Raw genomic sequence first — 17,702 nt, forward strand, 5'->3', positions numbered from 1 at the left:
CACCTACGTAATGCATTCAGCTACTGCTCAATTAACCCGAGGCACTGTCGCAGTCGGTACGGCCACAACCACCACACCCTCACCGCCCGCCGCCCGGGCGCCACTGAACTGCGGTTTGGGCGGGACCACGGCCTCGTGCGGCCGCCGCGGCGGCGGTTGGAAGCCCCGCCTCCCGCGCGCGCGCGCTGCGCCTCCTGTCGGCCCGCTCGGCTCCGGGCGTCCGGGCGCGGTTGGAGGCGCCGCGAGGAGCGCGCGCGCCTGCGCCGGCGTCGGGCTCGCGCACGCGCACGGCGGCGGTTCCTGCTGGGAGCTGCGAGCGGCGGGCGGCTCCGAGAGGAGCGGCGGCGCTCAGGGGCTCGGCGGCGGCGGGGGCGGCTCGGCGCGCGTGACTCTCTGCCCGGCTTGCGCCGCGGCAGGCGTTTTGGTCCGGTCCAGGGGCGGGAGCGCGGCGGCGGCGGCGGCGGTCCGAAGTCCGAGGCCTGCGGCCTAGGCCTCAGCGCGGCGGCGGGCTCGAGTGCGGCGCGGAACCGGCCTGAGGGCCGTACGCGGCGGCACCATGAGCGTGGAGGCGTACGGGCCCAGCTCGCAGACGCTCACCTTCCTGGACACCGAGGAGGCCGAGCTGCTTGGCGCCGACACGCAGGGCTCGGAGTTCGAGTTCACCGACTTCACCATCCCCAGCCAGACGCAGACGCCCCCCGGCGGCCCCGGCGGCGGCGGCGCAGGGGGCCCGGTCGGCGTGGGCGCGGGCGCCGCGGCCGGACAGCTCGACGCGCAGGTGAGCGGCACATGGCGGCGCCGGAAGCCCGGACGGGCTTCTTCTCGGCGGCCGGAGACTTGCCGGGCTAATGCGCCCCGGGTCCCGCTCTCCGGCCGGGTCCGGAGTAACCTGGCTCGGGATCTCACTCAGGACTTGCCGGGTAACCTGGCTCGGGATCTCACTCATGACTTGCCGGGAGGAACCTGCCCCGGTTCCCGCTCTGAGTCCCGCTCTGGTTGCGTCCGGGTCATCTGTTCAGGATCTAGTTCAGGCTGGGTCTTAGGTGACCTGCCCCAAGTCCTCTTCCGGGCCTGTCCGGGGTGACCTGCCCTAGCACTGATTCCGGCCAGGTCGGGGGTGATCTGCCCCCCAGTACCCCTCCACCTGGGTCCGTGCCCTGCTCAAGGCGGCTCCGGGGGTATCTGCCCCGGTCCCTCCTCTGGCCAGTCCCGCCGCCCTGCCCTACTAGCTGCCTGTGGTCGCAGCAATCTGGGCACCCCCCCCAGTCATGCCCACTGAGCAGCGGGTTCAAATTTCCCCGGGCCCAGGGACGCTGGCGAGGGTGACGGTAGATGCTCCTGGAACAGAAATGGAATTTCTGCCTCCAGTCGAGAGCCCCACGCTCGTTGGCTATTAAGATTATTGAAGAGGCAGGTTGGGTTTTTTTTTTCCTTCTTGCATTGCCTGTTGCTGAAACTGACCTGTTACGTAACTGCACAGCCCTGCCTTGGAAAAGTTGGGTTTGAGTTTGTTCCTCCAATGGGGCAGTGATAGTGAGTTTTACATAAATGGGTCTGCCACGTCAGAAACTTTTGTTTTTAATGATATGGACGTTTGGCAAAGCCTACTTGGGTGTTTTAAATTTGAGTTTGGTTATGAGAAGTATCAGGCGTACATTTCGGTGACCTGGGTCCCTGCCCCAGGATGGGAGAGGGGTCTGGCTGGGGTCCCAGGGAATGTTGCGGTCATTCTCTGGATCTCAGATTACGTTTACCAAATTTCCCTGTGCCCAGCACCTCCCTCAGGTTTATTTTCCTGAATTCTCAACCAGGGAGGAGCTAAGAGGCTCACTTTGTCACAGGTGTCCTTTGCTCTGAGGACCCACTGCCAGGGCTGGGGAGCCACCCATCCTCAGCAGGAATGAGCTCAGATCCTGTCCTTGGGGGAGGGGGCTTACATTCTAGTTGGTTGAGTCACTCCAGTGGGTAGACCACCCACTTCTTTCTTTTAGCCCTTAATACAAGCAGAAAACATTTGACTCATTCTAACCCCAGATTCCTTAAAAATAGAAGTCCAGTGGGTGGGGCATTGGGGAGAACAGGTGTACAAGTATGTATGTTTCTCAGTTTTGTTTACATATGGTGGAGGGAGGTAGGAGAGGGGAGTTTGCATGGAGAAATGAAGGAGCCGCTGGAGGCTGCTGCTAACGCCTGTAGTTTCAAGCTTTGTAGACCCCTCTGTTTCCACAGCTGTGAAATGAAGGTAGCAGCTATGTTTTTGTTACTTTTCAACATTCATGAAATCTGGACTCGTGTATGAATGGACCAGATAGTGCTGCCTGTAACTTGTGGCCAGCATACCTGGAAGGCTGAGGATAAAGATCTCTTGGTTGAACAGTGTGCCATGCTCTGTAGCAGCTCAGGGTTGTGAAAGGTAGTCGTTTTACTGCAAATCTTTTTTTAACTGCAGCCAATATAAAACAGCAAACCTGGGGCAGCTCTGAGTTCTAGTTTTGTTCCTTGCCATCTGTTTGCGATTAATTGTGAGGCGTGTCCTTCTCTTTCAGTTGAAGTAATCAATTTATTTTCCTGCACCTGAACACTGTACAAAATAATAGCATTAAAACGCTCCACCGAAGGTAAACCTTGCAGTTGAGCTCATTTGAGTTCTGATGACATCAGAAGGGTCTGTCCGTCCTTCCTTTTAATGAAGCCTAAGGATCCACCCACCTATAGCCTAACTTTTGATTTGTATTTGGGGAAGGGAAGTGATATCCTTTGTGTCACAAGAGGAGGCCCTGAATTTGGGCATAGGAAAGTCTGAATAGAATCACAAAGGGGAAAAAAGTTAATTATCTCCTGTGCCAGTTGGTGGCATTGGCTGCCTGCAGCATTTGGGAGGATTTTCCTTATTTGTCCTCAGGAGTTGGCTGTATAACCAGCTATACGATGGGGCTTCCAGAAAGACTCAAAAAACCTCCCATTGTGAATGCCTTTTCATTCCGTCTTATTGGATGAGTGGCTGTGAATTGTCAACTGCTGTGTGGTCTCTTTTGTTTCACAGCTTTATTGAGATAGAATTCACATACCATATGATGCACTCGTTTCGAGTGTCCAATTCAGTGGCTTTTAATACATTCAGAGGTATGCCACCACCAGCACAATCAATTTTAGGACATTTTTGTTACCCTAGAAAGAAACCCTGCAACCCTCAGCCCGTCAATCCTCCCTTCTCCAACCCCAGGCCACCACTAATCTTTCTGGATTTATCTACTCTGAACGTTTCATATGGATGGAATCATACAGTATGTAATCTTTTGTGTCTGGCTTCTGTCACTGAGCGTGTCTTCAAGGTTTGTCCATGGTGTAGCAGTATCTGTTCCATTCCTTTTTATGACAGAATAATAGTCCACAGCATGGACAGACCACATTGTGTTTATCCACTCCTCTGTTGGTAGACATTTGGGTTGTTTCCACTTTGAACTGTTATAAGTAGTGCTGCTCTGACCATTGGTGAACAAGTTTCTGTGTGGATATATGTCCTCAGTGGAATTGCTGGGTCATGTGGTAGCTGCATAGCCCTTTCAGGAGCTGCCAGACTCGTTTCCAGCATGCAGCCACTTTTGCTGTCAGTCCTGACTGCCAGTTTTGCACGGTTAGTTTTACCTGAAAGTTTGTTTAGAGGCAGAGGGAGTGTCATGGCAGGGGTGGGAGAATGGCAGCCGGGGTGACTCCTGCTGAGCTCTGAGTTGGGTCAAATAACACTCATTTTGTTGCTTGTGAAATGAAACTGATATTTATCAAAGCCCTCGAAATGAAAAGCGTTGGCATAGTCCTGCCAAGTGTCCTTAAGATAAAGCAACAGTTTTCTTTTGATTATCTGACCCTTTCCCGGGCCCTTCCTCCACCCCTCAAAAGGCAGGGAAAGGTAATTTCAAAAGTCCTTTGAATAATAGCTGGTGTTACAAACCTGGTCTGCCCAGTTGGAATATTTCTTCTTAACTTTTGCTATTGTTGTGTTTCCTCCAAACATTGGAATTGTAGTGAAAATCTAAGAGTTGGGAACACTACTCCCAGAAAGGGAAGAAACTGTTGATACGCACAACAATGCTGATGCATCTCAAGATGATTGCACTGAGTGAAAGAAGCACTCTGACAAAAAAGAGTATATACTCTATGATTCTGTTCATATAAAACTCGAGAAAGTGTTGCTAACCTAGAGTAATAGCAGCTCAGTGGTTGGGGGGAGGGGAGCGAGGGAGGGAGGACTGACAGAGGGCACGAGGAGCCTCGGGGTGCTGGGTGTGCTCAGTATCTTGATTGTGGTGATGGCTTCACGGATGTGTATGTACATTGACGTATGTCATTTTATAAAATTATACACTTGAAGCATACACTGTTTATTGTACGTCAATTATACCTCAGTGAAACTGTTAAAAGAAAAAGCCACATGGAGATACCACTACCCACCCATTGGAGTGGCTCAATTTGTTTTTAAAAAGGCTGGAAATACCTCTTGAACTCCCTTGCCTTGCTGGTGGGATGGTTCGTTCGCCCAGACCCCTGTAGCCCTGCAGAGAAGCAAAGGTGGTCCACGTGTGGGGCTGCTCCGAGTGTTACAGCAGCTTCATTCACAGGAAACAACCAGTCTGTTTCCCAGACTGGAAACAACCCAGTGGCCGTCGCCAGGTGGACGGATAAACAAAGGCTCATCTCCAGTTGTAGTCGTGAGTGCATGACCTTGGGCCTCTTTTTCCTCTTCAAGTGGTGAGATACTTGGATCAAGAGTTGCTACCTAGTCTTCAGAACCACAGTCCTGGCTGCCTTCAGAATTCGTGGAAGGCTGTCCCGACATATCCTTGACTGTCAGGTAGACAGATCATCTGCTTACTGACCCTTAGCTTGTGAGGAGGAGGAGTGAGTTCCACACAGTCCCGGGGATGAAAGTGGTGAGTTTAAAATGTGAGTGGGCCTTTTTCCATCTGGTTTTGTGAGTGCTTGGTTAGGACGGCTGTGACGGAAGTGCACCTCGAGAAAATTGGAGCTAAGGTGCTGCACACCTGCCGGAGCTCTGGCGAGTGTTCGCTCAGTGTTTGCCCCATATTGGATTTCCCGGGTTTGGTTCCAGATGGTTAGGACTCTACCAGTGATTAGGAGAAAGAGAGGAGGGCTCACATGTTAGTTAGTGGTGAATAAGTGAAATGACTTCTAACTCACTGAACCCCAGTTAATCTCTTTACTCTGATCCAGCATGACTGGGAGAAAAGTTAACACTAATACCAGGATTAACTAAAAGACAGAGTTCTTTCTCAATCCAGTTCCCACAACCAAAAAAAAGAGACACCTTTCTAATGGCTTTATTGAGGTATGATCATATACCATGGAGTCCTCTTGTTTTTAAGTGTACAATTTAGTGTTTTTTTGTAAATTGACGGAGCTGTGGAGCCATCACGACAGTCACTGTCTGTCTTCGATTTCTCTTTCACTCTGCCTCTTCTTTCCTTTCCTGCTTCAGTTTTCCTCCTGCTAATCTTTGTAGTCATCAACAGCTCTAACGTAGGGAGATTGGGGCTTGGTTTGGAGGGACAGTGGGTGTGGCCAAGGGCCGGTGTGCCATGCCAGGGGCTTGGGCTGTATCTTGGAGGCTTGTGAAGCAACTGAGGGGTGCCCTGACCGCACCTGAGAGGAAAGGCCCTTAGACGGTGGGGAGACTTGGCTGAGTGTGGCTGAGGCCAGAAGGAGAGCTCAGGCAGAGGGCAGTGTGATCGGGTGTGTGCCCTCTTGTGTGTGTACATGTGTACGTGTACTACCAGAGTACCAGGGCACTGCCAGATCCTGGGATCCCGTGGCTGGCAAAGGGTCCTTGTACCTGTGTATTGGTATTGGTCCACTAGCAGCTTGCATGCTGGACTTCTCGGGATCCCTGCAGACTATTGCCAAGATAGCTTCTAGACGTACCATTGATTTAGGCTGCCTGCTGAGCTTTGTGCATAGCCCTTTGTCACAACTGAGGATGGCAGCTGCCTGTCTTCTTCGTCTCCTTGCGGAGCTCAGCTGCCAGCGGTGACTGTGAGCCTGGAGGGGTGGCTCTCTTCCTCTCAGGGCGGAAGGCGTTTGTCAGAGCTGTGCTCGTCTTCCATCACTTCTTTCGAGTGCGTGGCTCCACAGAGCTAACAGGTTCCAGGCGGCCACCTCGTCCACCTGTGCTGTGTAAAACTGTTTACTGTGAATTCTCTAATGTATAAGCAGAGAAAGCAGACCCTGCCCGTCCGTCTCCTCGATTTGACAACTGTGAAGATTTTCCTATCCCCTTTTTTCTTTTCCTTCACTGAAGTACTTTAAAGCAAATCCAGTGTGTCATTTCACCCTTACTTCTGAGGTTGAGCTACGTGAATTGGTGATACTCGACCATTTTGACCTACAATATTTAGTTTGCATTTCTAGAAATGCAAAAAGAGCACTTTCCTTTGTAGCCACGCTGCTGTTGCAGAGGAACAGCACCAACAGTAGTTTCGGGGTGATTTAATATGTGAGGCTTCCCTCTCTCCACAGTCACTTTCTTCACTTGTCAGAAAATGTCTTTGCTTGGTCCAGACCCCTGCGAGTCCATCATTAATGTGATCGTTGTGTCTCCTGGTCCTGCTGTCCAGGGCAGCATGTCCCTCCTTTTCATGCCACTGAGCTGGGGTCCAGTCCAGGTTATTGTCCCCTGAGGTATCCTGCCTTATGGACTGAACCCCTCGTTGTCATACCCTGGCTTCTCCTGGCAGGTTTGGGAGGGATTCCATCTCAGTCCATGTGCTTTTTTGAGAGTGGCTGATCCTGGGGCTGGACAGGTAGGGGCAGCCCAAGGTGAGCTGGGGATGCTCTGAGCATCAAAGTGAACTGTGGGTGTGGATTTGGGTGCACTGATCAGAGCAAGGGTCCACAAAGAAAGAGAGGGAGGACGGCTGTCTATCTAAAACGAATGTGGAAAGCAGAACCTGGGGATTGCTCTGTTACATGGGACCATGTGAAGTCGCCTTCTTTGTAGGTCAAAAATGGTCAAATCTCAGCAGTTTCGTGGAGTTCAAACCAATAGATTAAAAGAGGCTACAGAGACATTACAATTTGCGATCGTTAACTGGATCTTGGATTTCAAAAACTATAAAGGACGTTGGGGAAATATGCCTCTGCGTATTAGATAGCAGTGTTATATCAGTGTTATTCCTGAGCAGGATGCTTGTATTTTGATTATGTGGAGAGTGTGCATGCATGTGTGTGTGTGTGTGCAGAGTGAGAGGGAGAGAGTAAGCTTGGCAAAATGTGAGTGGCTGGTGGATTCAGTGATGGGATGTGGGTCGTTCATTCTCTGTGGTTTTAACTTTTTAAAGTTGGGGGAGGCCAGACCTTCTGTTAGCCCCTTCCTGAGGGGACTCTCAGGGCCAGGGAGCCACCCTGGGGGAAAGATGATTTCCCACTCTCTTTTTTTATTGGAACCTTGGGATTAAAGGGTAAATGGTGAGTCACTTTACATCTCCGCCTTTGTTTTGGATGAGAAGATGCATTCATTTTGCCAACACCAGCAGGGCCTCCTGGGGTGTGGGCTCAGTTCTAGGTGCTGGGGTCAGAGCAAGGGAATAGGACAGACATAGTGGCCCCCCTGGGGCCCCTCAGATGCGTCAGGGGAGGCCTCCCTGGGGGATACCCTCTGGCCCAAGACCTGAAGGACCAGGAGTCAGCTGTGCAGAGGCCAAAGGACGGTGAGTGCAGAGGCCCCAGGGCACCAGGAGACTCAGAGGCTGAGGACAGCAAGGGCATTTCATGCTGAGTGGCATGACGCTTATGAGGTTTGGAGTAAAAGTCTGTGGTCTAAACGTTCTTACCAGCACATTTAGGGGTAATTTTTGAGTTTACGTGCTTTTCTCTTGGGAATGAAGTGACCTCTCTTCCTGCTGCTCTGATGTGCAGTCTGAGTTCTGTAGTGTGGCTTACGAAACTGTCTCTAGGCAGAAACCCTTGCAGGCCTTGATCAGCTCAGCAGCTCATAGATGGACTTCAGACTGTGTGTGTCCAGAGCGGAGGTGGAGAGGGAACTGTGTCCCCAGTGACACGGTGCCTGAGGGTGGGCTCTGCAAGCCTGGGGGCGCAAGGAGGCCCTGCCCCTCTTGAGCCCAGCAGGACCCAGGGGTCCTGGCTGGAGGTAAGGGGTTGATAACCTTGGAGGACCTCAGTCCTGTGCCAGCTGAGGACAAGGACCCTCTACTCTTCCCATCATGTCACCTGGCAGGGTTGTGGGCCTTCTCTGTGCCAGGCACTTTCTAGTGCTTTGGTTTAAATCATTTAATTATAGTTTTAAGGTCAAATGTATTTTTGAAGTTAATGTTTATCTTAAAACTTTCCAGAGAGCAGAGGGAGAAGCTAACAACCCAGCTGTAGAAGTCCGTTTGTGTCATGGCCAGGTCACAGCTGGGCAGGAGTGGGGCCGAGTGGGAGCCGGGCATGCGTGCATGTCTGAGTGTGTGTGGGCATGGGTGATGGGGGACACACCGAGCTCCCCAGCTAGGCGGTTGGAGGGCCCACTGGACCTCAGGGAATCTGGTCTTTATTCATCAGCCTCCTGGGCTTCAGTGGGGGTGAGTGAGAGTCCACCTGATCTCGTGTCTGTGTTGTATTGTCTCCCTGGAGTTCCTAGAGCGGACTTGTATTTCCTGCCGCTTATTAAGCCTGACTGGGTAAGGTGGGGCAGACACATGGCTGGTCAGGCTCCATTCAGGGCCTCTCACATTCCCCATACGCCCTCTGCTGGTTCATGCCTCCCCTTTGAGGGGAGGTGAGGTGTTGGGTTCTGAGGCCCAGATGAGGCAGGAGTGAGTAGGATGAGGGCACCTGGTGGTGTGCAGTTTTCTGTATTACTCCACATACTAATTTTGATGTTTCAGGAAAGTAAAGATTCCGATATCATCAGTTTGAATTTGTATTTGATATTTCTTTGTACGTAACAATTTATGCAAAATGATAAGATATTTTAGGACTTCTTTTAGACTGGGAGTTGGCAAACGTTTTCTTATTAAAGGGCTGGCTAGTAATTATTCTAGGCTTTGTGAACAAGAAGCAAAATTGAGTATATTATTAGTTATTTAATCTAACCATTAAAAAGCATAAATACCGTCCTGAGCCCGAGAGGATGGCCTGCAGGCTGATCCCATCCTGGAGCACCTTCTTAGCCCTCTGCTGCGGCAGGATATATATGCCTCATTCGCTGCCATGAGGTAAAATTCAGGCGCCGTGTCCTGACCACACACTTTGAGAAAACTGTCACGTGTATGCCTAGGCACAGTCACGCCGAGATGTCGTGAGTCGGCAGTACTGTCTCCTGTTGGCAGCCTCACACCAGCATTGCTATTGCATGTGTCAGGAAAAGTGTTGCCAAATGGAGAGGTGACTTTTTGAAGTGATAACCAGCTATCAGAATCTTAAAGCACAACTCAACAACAGAAAATTTAACAACCTAATTAAAAATGAGTAGAGAACTTGAATAAACATTTACTTCTACAACGAAGATATACAGATGGCCAGCAGGCACATGAAAAGGTGTTCAGCATCATTAACTATCAGGGAAATGCAGATCAAAACCACAGTGAGATACCACCTGACATCCATTAGAGTGGCTGTTTTCAAAAAAAAACCCAGAGGGCCGGCCCCGTGGCTTAGCGGTTAAGTGCGCGCGCTCCGCTCCTGGCAGCCCGGGTTCGGACCCTGGGTGAGCACCGACATACTGCTTCTCTGGCCACGCTGAGGCCGCGTCCCACATACAGCAACTAGAAGGATGTGCAACTATGACATACAGCTATCTACTGGGGCTTTTGGGGGAGGGGAATCTGAATTAAAAAAAAACAAAACCCAGAAAAATTATAACGATATTGGCAAGGATGTGGAGAAACTGGAAGCCTTGTGTACTGCTGATGGGAATATAAAATGTCGCAGCCACTGTAAAACAAGTCTGCCAATTCTCAGAAAGTTAAACATAGAATGACCATATAATCCAGCAACTCCACTTCTGGATATAAACCCAAAAGAATTGAAAGCAGGAACTTGAAGAGATATTTGTACACCATGTTCACAGCAGCATTATTCACAGCACCCAAAAGGTGGAAGCAGCCCAAGTGTTGGAAGCAATTGACAGATAAATGGATAAACACAATGTGGTCCATCCATAGAATGGAATATTATTCAGCCTTAAAAAGGAAGGAAATTCTGACACATGCTACAGCATGGATGAATGATGAGCACATTATGCTCAGTGAAGTAAGCCAGTCACAAAAAGAAAAATACTGTATAATTCTGCTTGTATGTGATCCCTGGAGTCTTCAAATTCACAGAGACAGAAACTAGAATGGTGGGTGCCAGGGGCTGGAGGAGGAGGATGGGGAGTTAGTGTTTAATAGGGACATTTTCAATTTGAGAAGATGAAAAAGTTCTAGAGTTGGATGGTGGTGACGGTTGCACAACAGTGTGAATGTATCTACTGCCCCTGAACTATACACTTAGAAATGGTTAAGATGGTAAATTTTATGTTGTGATATTCTACCTCAATTTTTAAAAACAGATCAGGGATTCACAAAGAGGTGCTTATGGCGATGCTATCAGCACTATCTTCTTGGCATTAAAGTCCAAAAGTTGATTTTGATTTTCCTCTTTGAAAAAATTTTCTTCTTCAAACAATCCACAGTCTTCTAGCAGTTAACCGAGTTGTTGCCTTCATGAAAACAGTATATTAAATTGGTGGCAGACACTGAAATGAGGTTCTCACCTGGGCTGAGACCATTACAGACGCAGGTGTTCTGCGACAGGACCCCGACTTCGTGACAACCTAAATGCACTTTTGTGATTTCCGGAATGCCCCCCTCGTGAGAACCGCTGTCCATAGTCTCATACAAGTGACACAGCTGGAGCAAGGGGCGGGGAGGGTCCCTGTGGGCACTGCTGGCTCAGGCTGCAGTGGCCCGAGTGAGCCCCACTTGGTGCGGGTCTGGGTTTTGGTCCCCTAGCCTTAGGTGGCAGGGTGCCAGCTGGTGTCTGATCCCGTCTTACAGCACAGAGAAACCTGGCACCGGCCCTGAGGCTCCTGTCACTCCTCCCCGTTCTTCATCACCACTCAAAGCTCCTACTGCCTGAGCCAGCCTCGTGTGGGGAAGATGGCAGGGACTGTTGACAGCCATCTGAGGTTCCTGGGGGGGGTGGCATTAGGAATGCCTGTCCCCCTCAGGCAAGCTGGGTCTGTGTGCCCAGGAGTGGACATGTGAGCTCAGCAGATGTGTCTGTGAAATTCACAGCTGAGTTACCTACAGTTGCCTATTTGTTTGTTGTTGTGGTTGTAACATATAAAAGGTAATAAATACGTTTGGTAAGATGATGGGTTGTCCTACCATTGAATTTCTAATTCACAATTAAGAAGGGCTGCCTTCTGGAGAGGGGGCTGGCGGTGGAGGAGGTCTGCTGACTAACGAGAGGACTGCTCTCCCAGGTTGCCAGGGGTCACAGCCTTTACCTTCGGTGCTTAGGCTCTGGGAGGACCATTCACTGTGGTGGGGTTCCAGGCCCTCTGGTCTGATGTGGCGCAGCTGTCCCCAGGGGGGACCATAACTGGTTTGTAAAAAGTCGTCTTGCTTCTTGTGGCCCTCAGTCATGGAGATGAAGCGTTTTCCTCAGCGTCCTGGTTGTGGTTGTGGCTCCGTGGCCAGACAGGATTGGGCCTGGATGTGCAAGAGGCAGGGTGGATGGCCTAGGCTGCCAGTGCTGTGTTTTTGGCTGGGTAGGTTTGATAGGGAAGAGGGAGGAGAGAGTGAAAAGTCAGTTCAGAAGCTGAACTGTCTCAAAGTGGAGAGCAGGCCAGCGCTTCATGGGAGGGTCACCCTGGCTGCCCATCTTGGAAGGAGTCATGTGCTCGGGCTGAGGCCTAGAAGCTGCAGCCTTGCATGGTGACGGTGACACTGCCATTCTGCTCTAGGTCGGCGGACCCGAGGGCATCCTGCAGAATGGGGCTGTGGATGACAGTGTGGCCAAGACTAGCCAGTTGTTGGCTGAGTTGAACTTCGAAGAAGATGAAGAAGATACGTATTACACGAAGGATCTCCCCGTACATGCCTGCAGGTGAGCGCCTGTGGTGGGGTGGCGGCGGGGACTCACCTACCAGAGTGTTCATGGTCTGCGTGAGTTTGCTGGCTTTACGGAGGTCCATCTCAGTCTGTGGACTGTGACACTTGGTAGCACTGTCCTTGGGAATAAGGAGGTTGCTCAGGCCCGGGTCCACACATGAGTCCACGTTACTGGGCAGGAGGGTGGGATCAGCACCCTCTGACACCCCTAATTCTCCCAGCGGGAGAATTCTCCCTGCCTTCCTCAGGCCCTGGCGTGGTTCCCCAGTCCCTGCCCCACTCACTTGTTAGAAAGAACTCATTGTGTTGGGTGAGCCTTTGGGTTATAGGGTCAACAGAGCAGCTGAAGTTTCTCCTACAAAGAGATTAGTGTGGGATTTTGTAAAATATCTGCCTCCCTGATATATTCAAGGTTCCTGAAAAATGGGAAGTGAATCATCAGTGGATAGACCTACATGCTGACCAAATTTGGAATTCTCATCCAGAGCAAGGACCCATCCCTCACATCTACATTTATTCTAGCTTTTTAGTTAACACACACATGGGGAAATTGAGACCAAAAGAGGTGAAGTGATCTTGCTCAGGGCCCCTGGCCAGTCAGGGCAGCTTTGGGCCCAGCCCTGAGGCATGCTGCCCTCCAAGGTCTGCCCCACCCTGGGACAATGCGGCTCTCTGCCCTGCTCTGTGGGCAGACTTTTTACTTTATGTTGACTCTTTGTTCACTAATTCACAAACGTTTTTATGGAGTATTAGTGATGTGTCAGTGTTCCTGTTACAGACACAGTTGCCCATGACGTGGTCCTTGTGGAGCTGCAGGTGGTTCAAGTCTGCACACTCCTCCCCCTCCCCGTGGAGGAGGGTGGGGCGAGTCCCTGTGGTGTGGGGGTTGGGGGGAAGGTTCTTGGCTGAAGCACATTGTGGTTTGAGACTGAGTCTTGGCTTCATACGTATGTAGAACTCTGGAGAGCCAGTATTTTTCCTTTTGATGTGTGGATTTTCAGAAAAACAAGGCTGGGGGCTCCCCCTAGGTGCTTGTGAGCTGAGCTCGGTCTGCATCCCGGACCCTTCACTGCTGGGTCTGAGCTGGGCGATCCTGGGAGCACGGCACCCTCTGCTGGAGCGTGAAACACAGCGTGGTCACAGCTTCCCTTCCTGTGCCGAGAGCTAGGGATGCCGATTCCCCTGCTTATAAGTCACAGTTCCTGAAAACTGAAAGCCAAGGGAAGAGACTGGGTCACCCTGGGGGTGTCTCGCTCACCTGGCACGTTGCACGGCTCTTGTCGTCGTTCCCCCTGCAGGGTTTTTGCTGCTGCCTGGGGTGTCTCCAGGGAGCCTCCACATCGCCCCTCACCCCTCCCCACGTTTGCATGGTTAGGAAGCCTCTGCAGTGAACTGATTGGATTTTGTTAGTGAGATCGTTGGGTTTGAGTATGTGTTTAATGAAAAACTTAAAAATGTTGTAAGAGGAAAGAATTTTACATCCTGCCAAATTAAAACCAGAGAGTGACCTTCCAGCTTTAACTGTTGATGCTTTGACTTTTCTAGTTACTGCGGAATACATGATCCTGCTTGCGTGGTTTACTGTAATACCAGCAAGAAGTGGTTCTGTAACGGACGTGGAAATACTTCTGGCAGGTAGATAACCAAATCACGCATGTGTCTTTAATCAGTGCTGTGCTCAGATTTGTGTGTAAATTATGGAAATGTTGAAGCGAAGCACAATATAAAATCATGCTAACAAACCTGGTTTTTCCCTCCTCTGTGACTGGTTTAACTTGAAACAGATGGTGGTGTGTGAATGCCTTAATGTATTTACCCTTGATTTATTCTCTGTGGTTCTTTTTATTATGCAAGTAGGGTTGGCTTAATTCTCCTTTCCAGTTTTTATTTATGTTTTTCTGCAAGATGAGCTCCTGGCACGCCCATTCATCTTTATTACTGGGTGCCTGGGAAGGATGTTCCCAAGACAGTAATGGGCATCCATGGGAACCGCTTCCTGAGAAGACTCCCTCTGGCCTTAGCTCATCGGAGCGGTCCTGAGGCTAGTATGGGCCAGGTCCTGAATCATCGGATTAAATTAAGTTCACTTGACCGTCAGCCCTGGGCTTCCCTTCCTGCTGTTGATCAGCAGCAGCTGTGACTAGGTCCCTTGTTTTGTGTTTGGGGTGAGCCCAGCGTCGTGCTGGTGCTTGGATTCCAGGGGAGAGTCCGTTTGTCTAGCTCAAGTGGTGGGGCTCCTCGGCCCCCACCGCCAGTGCAGGGTCTTGTCCTGGCAGCTCCTCCAGGGCTGCTGTGATGTGTGATGACTCACTCTTCTACCACAGAGATGCAGAGCAGAGTCTTGGTGGGACAGGGCTCCACATTGCCAGCAAGAAAGCGGCATCTTCCCCTGAGGTTCGTGTTTTGGAGAGAGAAAGTGACAAGAGTCGGTAGGCAGGTTTAGGTGCACAGAGCCCCCACCCTTCCTGTGCCTTCAGCAGCTGAGGGCTAGGCCTCACCATCTTGTGCCGCCTGAGGACACAGAGTGGTCAGATCTTGTGTTGTTTTGGAGTTGGCGATGCGAATTGTGGGCTTCTGAGCAAGGCAAGAAACGGGGCTGATGTTTTTAAAAGACTTTAAAGGAAAAGCATCTTCACAATAACCAAAAGAGACTCCTGTTCCATTTTCAGAATGCTCTGGGTAATTTAAGTGTTACTATGTTTACATTAGTTCCTCTCCTGCAGGAAAAGCAATTAAATAAACCTTGTCTTAGCTGGCAACCCCAGCTTCTGGTCAGCAGAGCCAAGATCAGGGAATTGAGCCAAGGGCCTCTAAGAGAAAACAGACTCGGTCACCCAGCTCTGCATGGCTGTGCAAGGCCCGGTTGTGAAGATGGGGCAGCCCCTGCCCTTCACCGAGCTTCCAGTGTACTAGGGTGAGGTGGGTGCAGAAAAGACAAGAGGAAATTGCTGATTCTGGGAAAATGCCCGGTGGTGGTGGCTCTGGACAAGGAGTAGGGGACTTTGCGGGTGCCAAGAGCAGTGATGGTTGGTTAGAGAATTCAAAGGGCTTTGTGGGGCCAGAGAGGGTTAGGATGTTGGCATCTGAGCCCAGGCTTTCGACAGGAGGGGTTTCCTGAGGTGGAGAGTGGGCTGCAGCAAGGCAGGCTGGAGGCCCAGTGGGCATGCTCAGGTGTGGCACACCTGCAGCAAGGCTGCAGATAAGCCAGGGTGGTGTAGCGGGGAGCCTTGTTAGCTGAGACCCATGCCCAGCATGGCTGGTGGGCGTCAGGCAGAGTTTAGCAGCCAAGGGGATCGACAAGGCCCTGGTTTAGGTGAGCTGTGTCTCAGAAACAGGAAGGGTGGCAGGGTCCCGGCCACTTGACCTCAAGGAAAGAGCCGAGGCAGCAGGGGTTTCAGGTGGTTCAGAGCTGGCCCTCTGCTTCCTGAGAGTAGCCCTGGGCCCCCCTACTCGGTATTTTTTACTGTCCTCAGGTTTCTAATATGATTGGTTATCAAGTTTCCTGGCCTGCGGGAACTTAGGAGGGGCTCCTGCTCCTAGAAGCAGGCACAGGGACCATGAGAAGTGACTTTGAAAGAAGCAGCAGAGAAGCCATAAGCAGAGAGGAGCAGTGGAAGGGGGCGAGCCTCCTGCCTCCCCGGGATGGCAGCCTCGGCCCTAGGGACTGATTCCGTTAGGCCTGATTTGTTGGATTTAAGAAAGCAGGAACTGAAAAAAAAGAATCAGGAAGTATGCAAAACGTGTTAGGAAAGTTTTCCTTAGAAATGGTTCAAGTTGGATTGATTTTTGCACTCGGTGGGGAGCCAGTTCAGGGGCGGAGGGGACCCTTGGGATGCCAGATGGATGAGGTGTGACCGCCCCTGCTAATGGACCGTGAACGGTACCGGAACTTTTAACGGGGCTCAAAAATTGAAAGTGGTGAAAAGCCAAACTTGGGGTGTTAACTATTTATCATTTCCTGGTTTCAGCCACATTGTAAATCACCTAGTGAGGGCAAAGTGCAAAGAGGTGACTCTGCACAAGGACGGGCCCCTGGGGGAGACGGTCCTGGAGTGTTACAACTGCGGCTGCCGCAATGTCTTCCTCCTCGGCTTCATCCCCGCCAAGGCCGACTCGGTGGTGGTGCTGCTGTGCAGGTGAGGCCGGGACCCAGTTCCCGGGGCTGCCTCTCTGCCTGGTCGCTGACTCAGTGGAGCTTCAAAATGCTTGAAAGTGCTTGCTGCCGCCTGGCATGGTGTGAGGACGTTCGGGGGCTTGTTTAGAGAGCCAGGAATGTCGAGGGACTCTTTTGGGGTGTTCTGGTTAAATCATAAAAACAATTCTGTAAATACCAAGTCTGTTCTGAGTTTTAATTAAGGGTTTAGACCTCAAGTGTGTGGGGAGATGCAGTTTGTTACTAACAACTTAGTATGAGTAGTAGTAGTACTAGTAGTAGTATGATGAACAAAGGTAGTATGATCACATAATGAAATGTAGGGAACGTCACTTGGGGTGAAGGGTTAAGCTTTGGGGGTGGGGGTCATCCTCACCTGGGATCTCCCCGCCCTCGGGGCGTCTGCAGGCAGCCCTGCGCCAGCCAGAGCAGCCTCAAGGACATCAACTGGGACAGCTCGCAGTGGCAGCCGCTGATCCAGGACCGCTGCTTCCTGTCCTGGCTGGTCAAGATCCCTTCTGAGCAGGAGCAGCTGCGGGCTCGGCAGATCACCGCCCAGCAGATCAACAAGCTGGAGGAGCTGTGGAAGGTGAGGGCCTGCTGAGAATGCAAATCCGCACAGCCCCAGCTTCCGGCTCAGCTCGGCTCCACTGGGAGGGAGAGGAGCTGAGGGGAGTGTCTTCAGAAACGAGATGCTGGAGGGACATTGCAGCTTCTACCTGGAGTGGCCCCTCGCTGGGAGTGAGGGCGCGCGGACAGCTCCCGCTGGGCCTTCAGGAAAGGAAAGCTCCAGTCGTCGGAGTTTTTCCCTTGTCGAGGAGGAGGGTGGGAACAGGCTGTGGGCAGCTGTGGGTGGACATGTCAGGAGGAGCCTGGGCCTGAGTGGACAGACAGGACTGTAAGGGCACTTTGAAACCTCATCGGGCCTGTGACATGTCTGAGCCAGGGCAACACCAGGCAGGAGGCAAGTGTTCAGTGGGAAAGGGGTCGGGGTCTCAAAGGTCAGAGACGGGTCCCCAGAACAGCCTGACGAGTGACGGGGAGTGGGGCTTCCCGCTTGGGTAGTGGGGTTCCTGCCCTGCCCGGCAGACCCAGTTTTCCATGGAAGCCCTCCTCTGGTTCTGGCTGCTTAGATTTTATGATGAAGTTTTAATAAGGAGGCTAGAAATTTTAATTAGACACCCATATAATCAGAAATCTTAAATGTGAATTTATTTTCACTTTGAGTGCAAGTCAATATTTCTCAAGCATCGTCTAGCCAGGTACCTTTCCACTTCAGTTTCCAGGTTGCCACAGTTATTTCACTGTCTCTGTTTCTATCCAAACAGCCACATACCATTCTGTCCCTGTCAGGGAAAAGGGTGTCACTCCTGTCACCGCAGCGTAGGGTCAGGAGGAAACGGGGAGGTGGGCCCCCTGCTGTTTACAGAGCC

The 17,702-nt window shown here is 51.4% G+C and overlaps 1 protein-coding gene across 2 annotated transcripts in view; it reads left to right on the top strand.

The window, feature by feature from the left end:
- Window positions 1–363: 363 nt before the first annotated feature.
- UPF1 (UPF1 RNA helicase and ATPase) overlaps window positions 364–17,702 on the top strand; it is a 34,824-nt gene continuing 17,485 nt past the window's right edge. For both annotated transcript variants that reach the window (XM_058563817.1, XM_058563818.1), the window contains exons 1-5: window positions 364–778; window positions 11,969–12,111; window positions 13,662–13,751; window positions 16,085–16,252; window positions 16,678–16,858. In XM_058563817.1, the coding sequence (XP_058419800.1) occupies window positions 557–778; window positions 11,969–12,111; window positions 13,662–13,751; window positions 16,085–16,252; window positions 16,678–16,858 (804 nt within the window). In that variant the 5' untranslated portion in view covers window positions 364–556. The remainder of the gene's footprint in view (window positions 779–11,968; window positions 12,112–13,661; window positions 13,752–16,084; window positions 16,253–16,677; window positions 16,859–17,702) is intronic.

This window comes from Diceros bicornis, chromosome 20 (assembly GCF_020826845.1).
Source record: "Diceros bicornis minor isolate mBicDic1 chromosome 20, mDicBic1.mat.cur, whole genome shotgun sequence".
Lineage (NCBI taxonomy): Eukaryota > Metazoa > Chordata > Mammalia > Perissodactyla > Rhinocerotidae > Diceros > Diceros bicornis.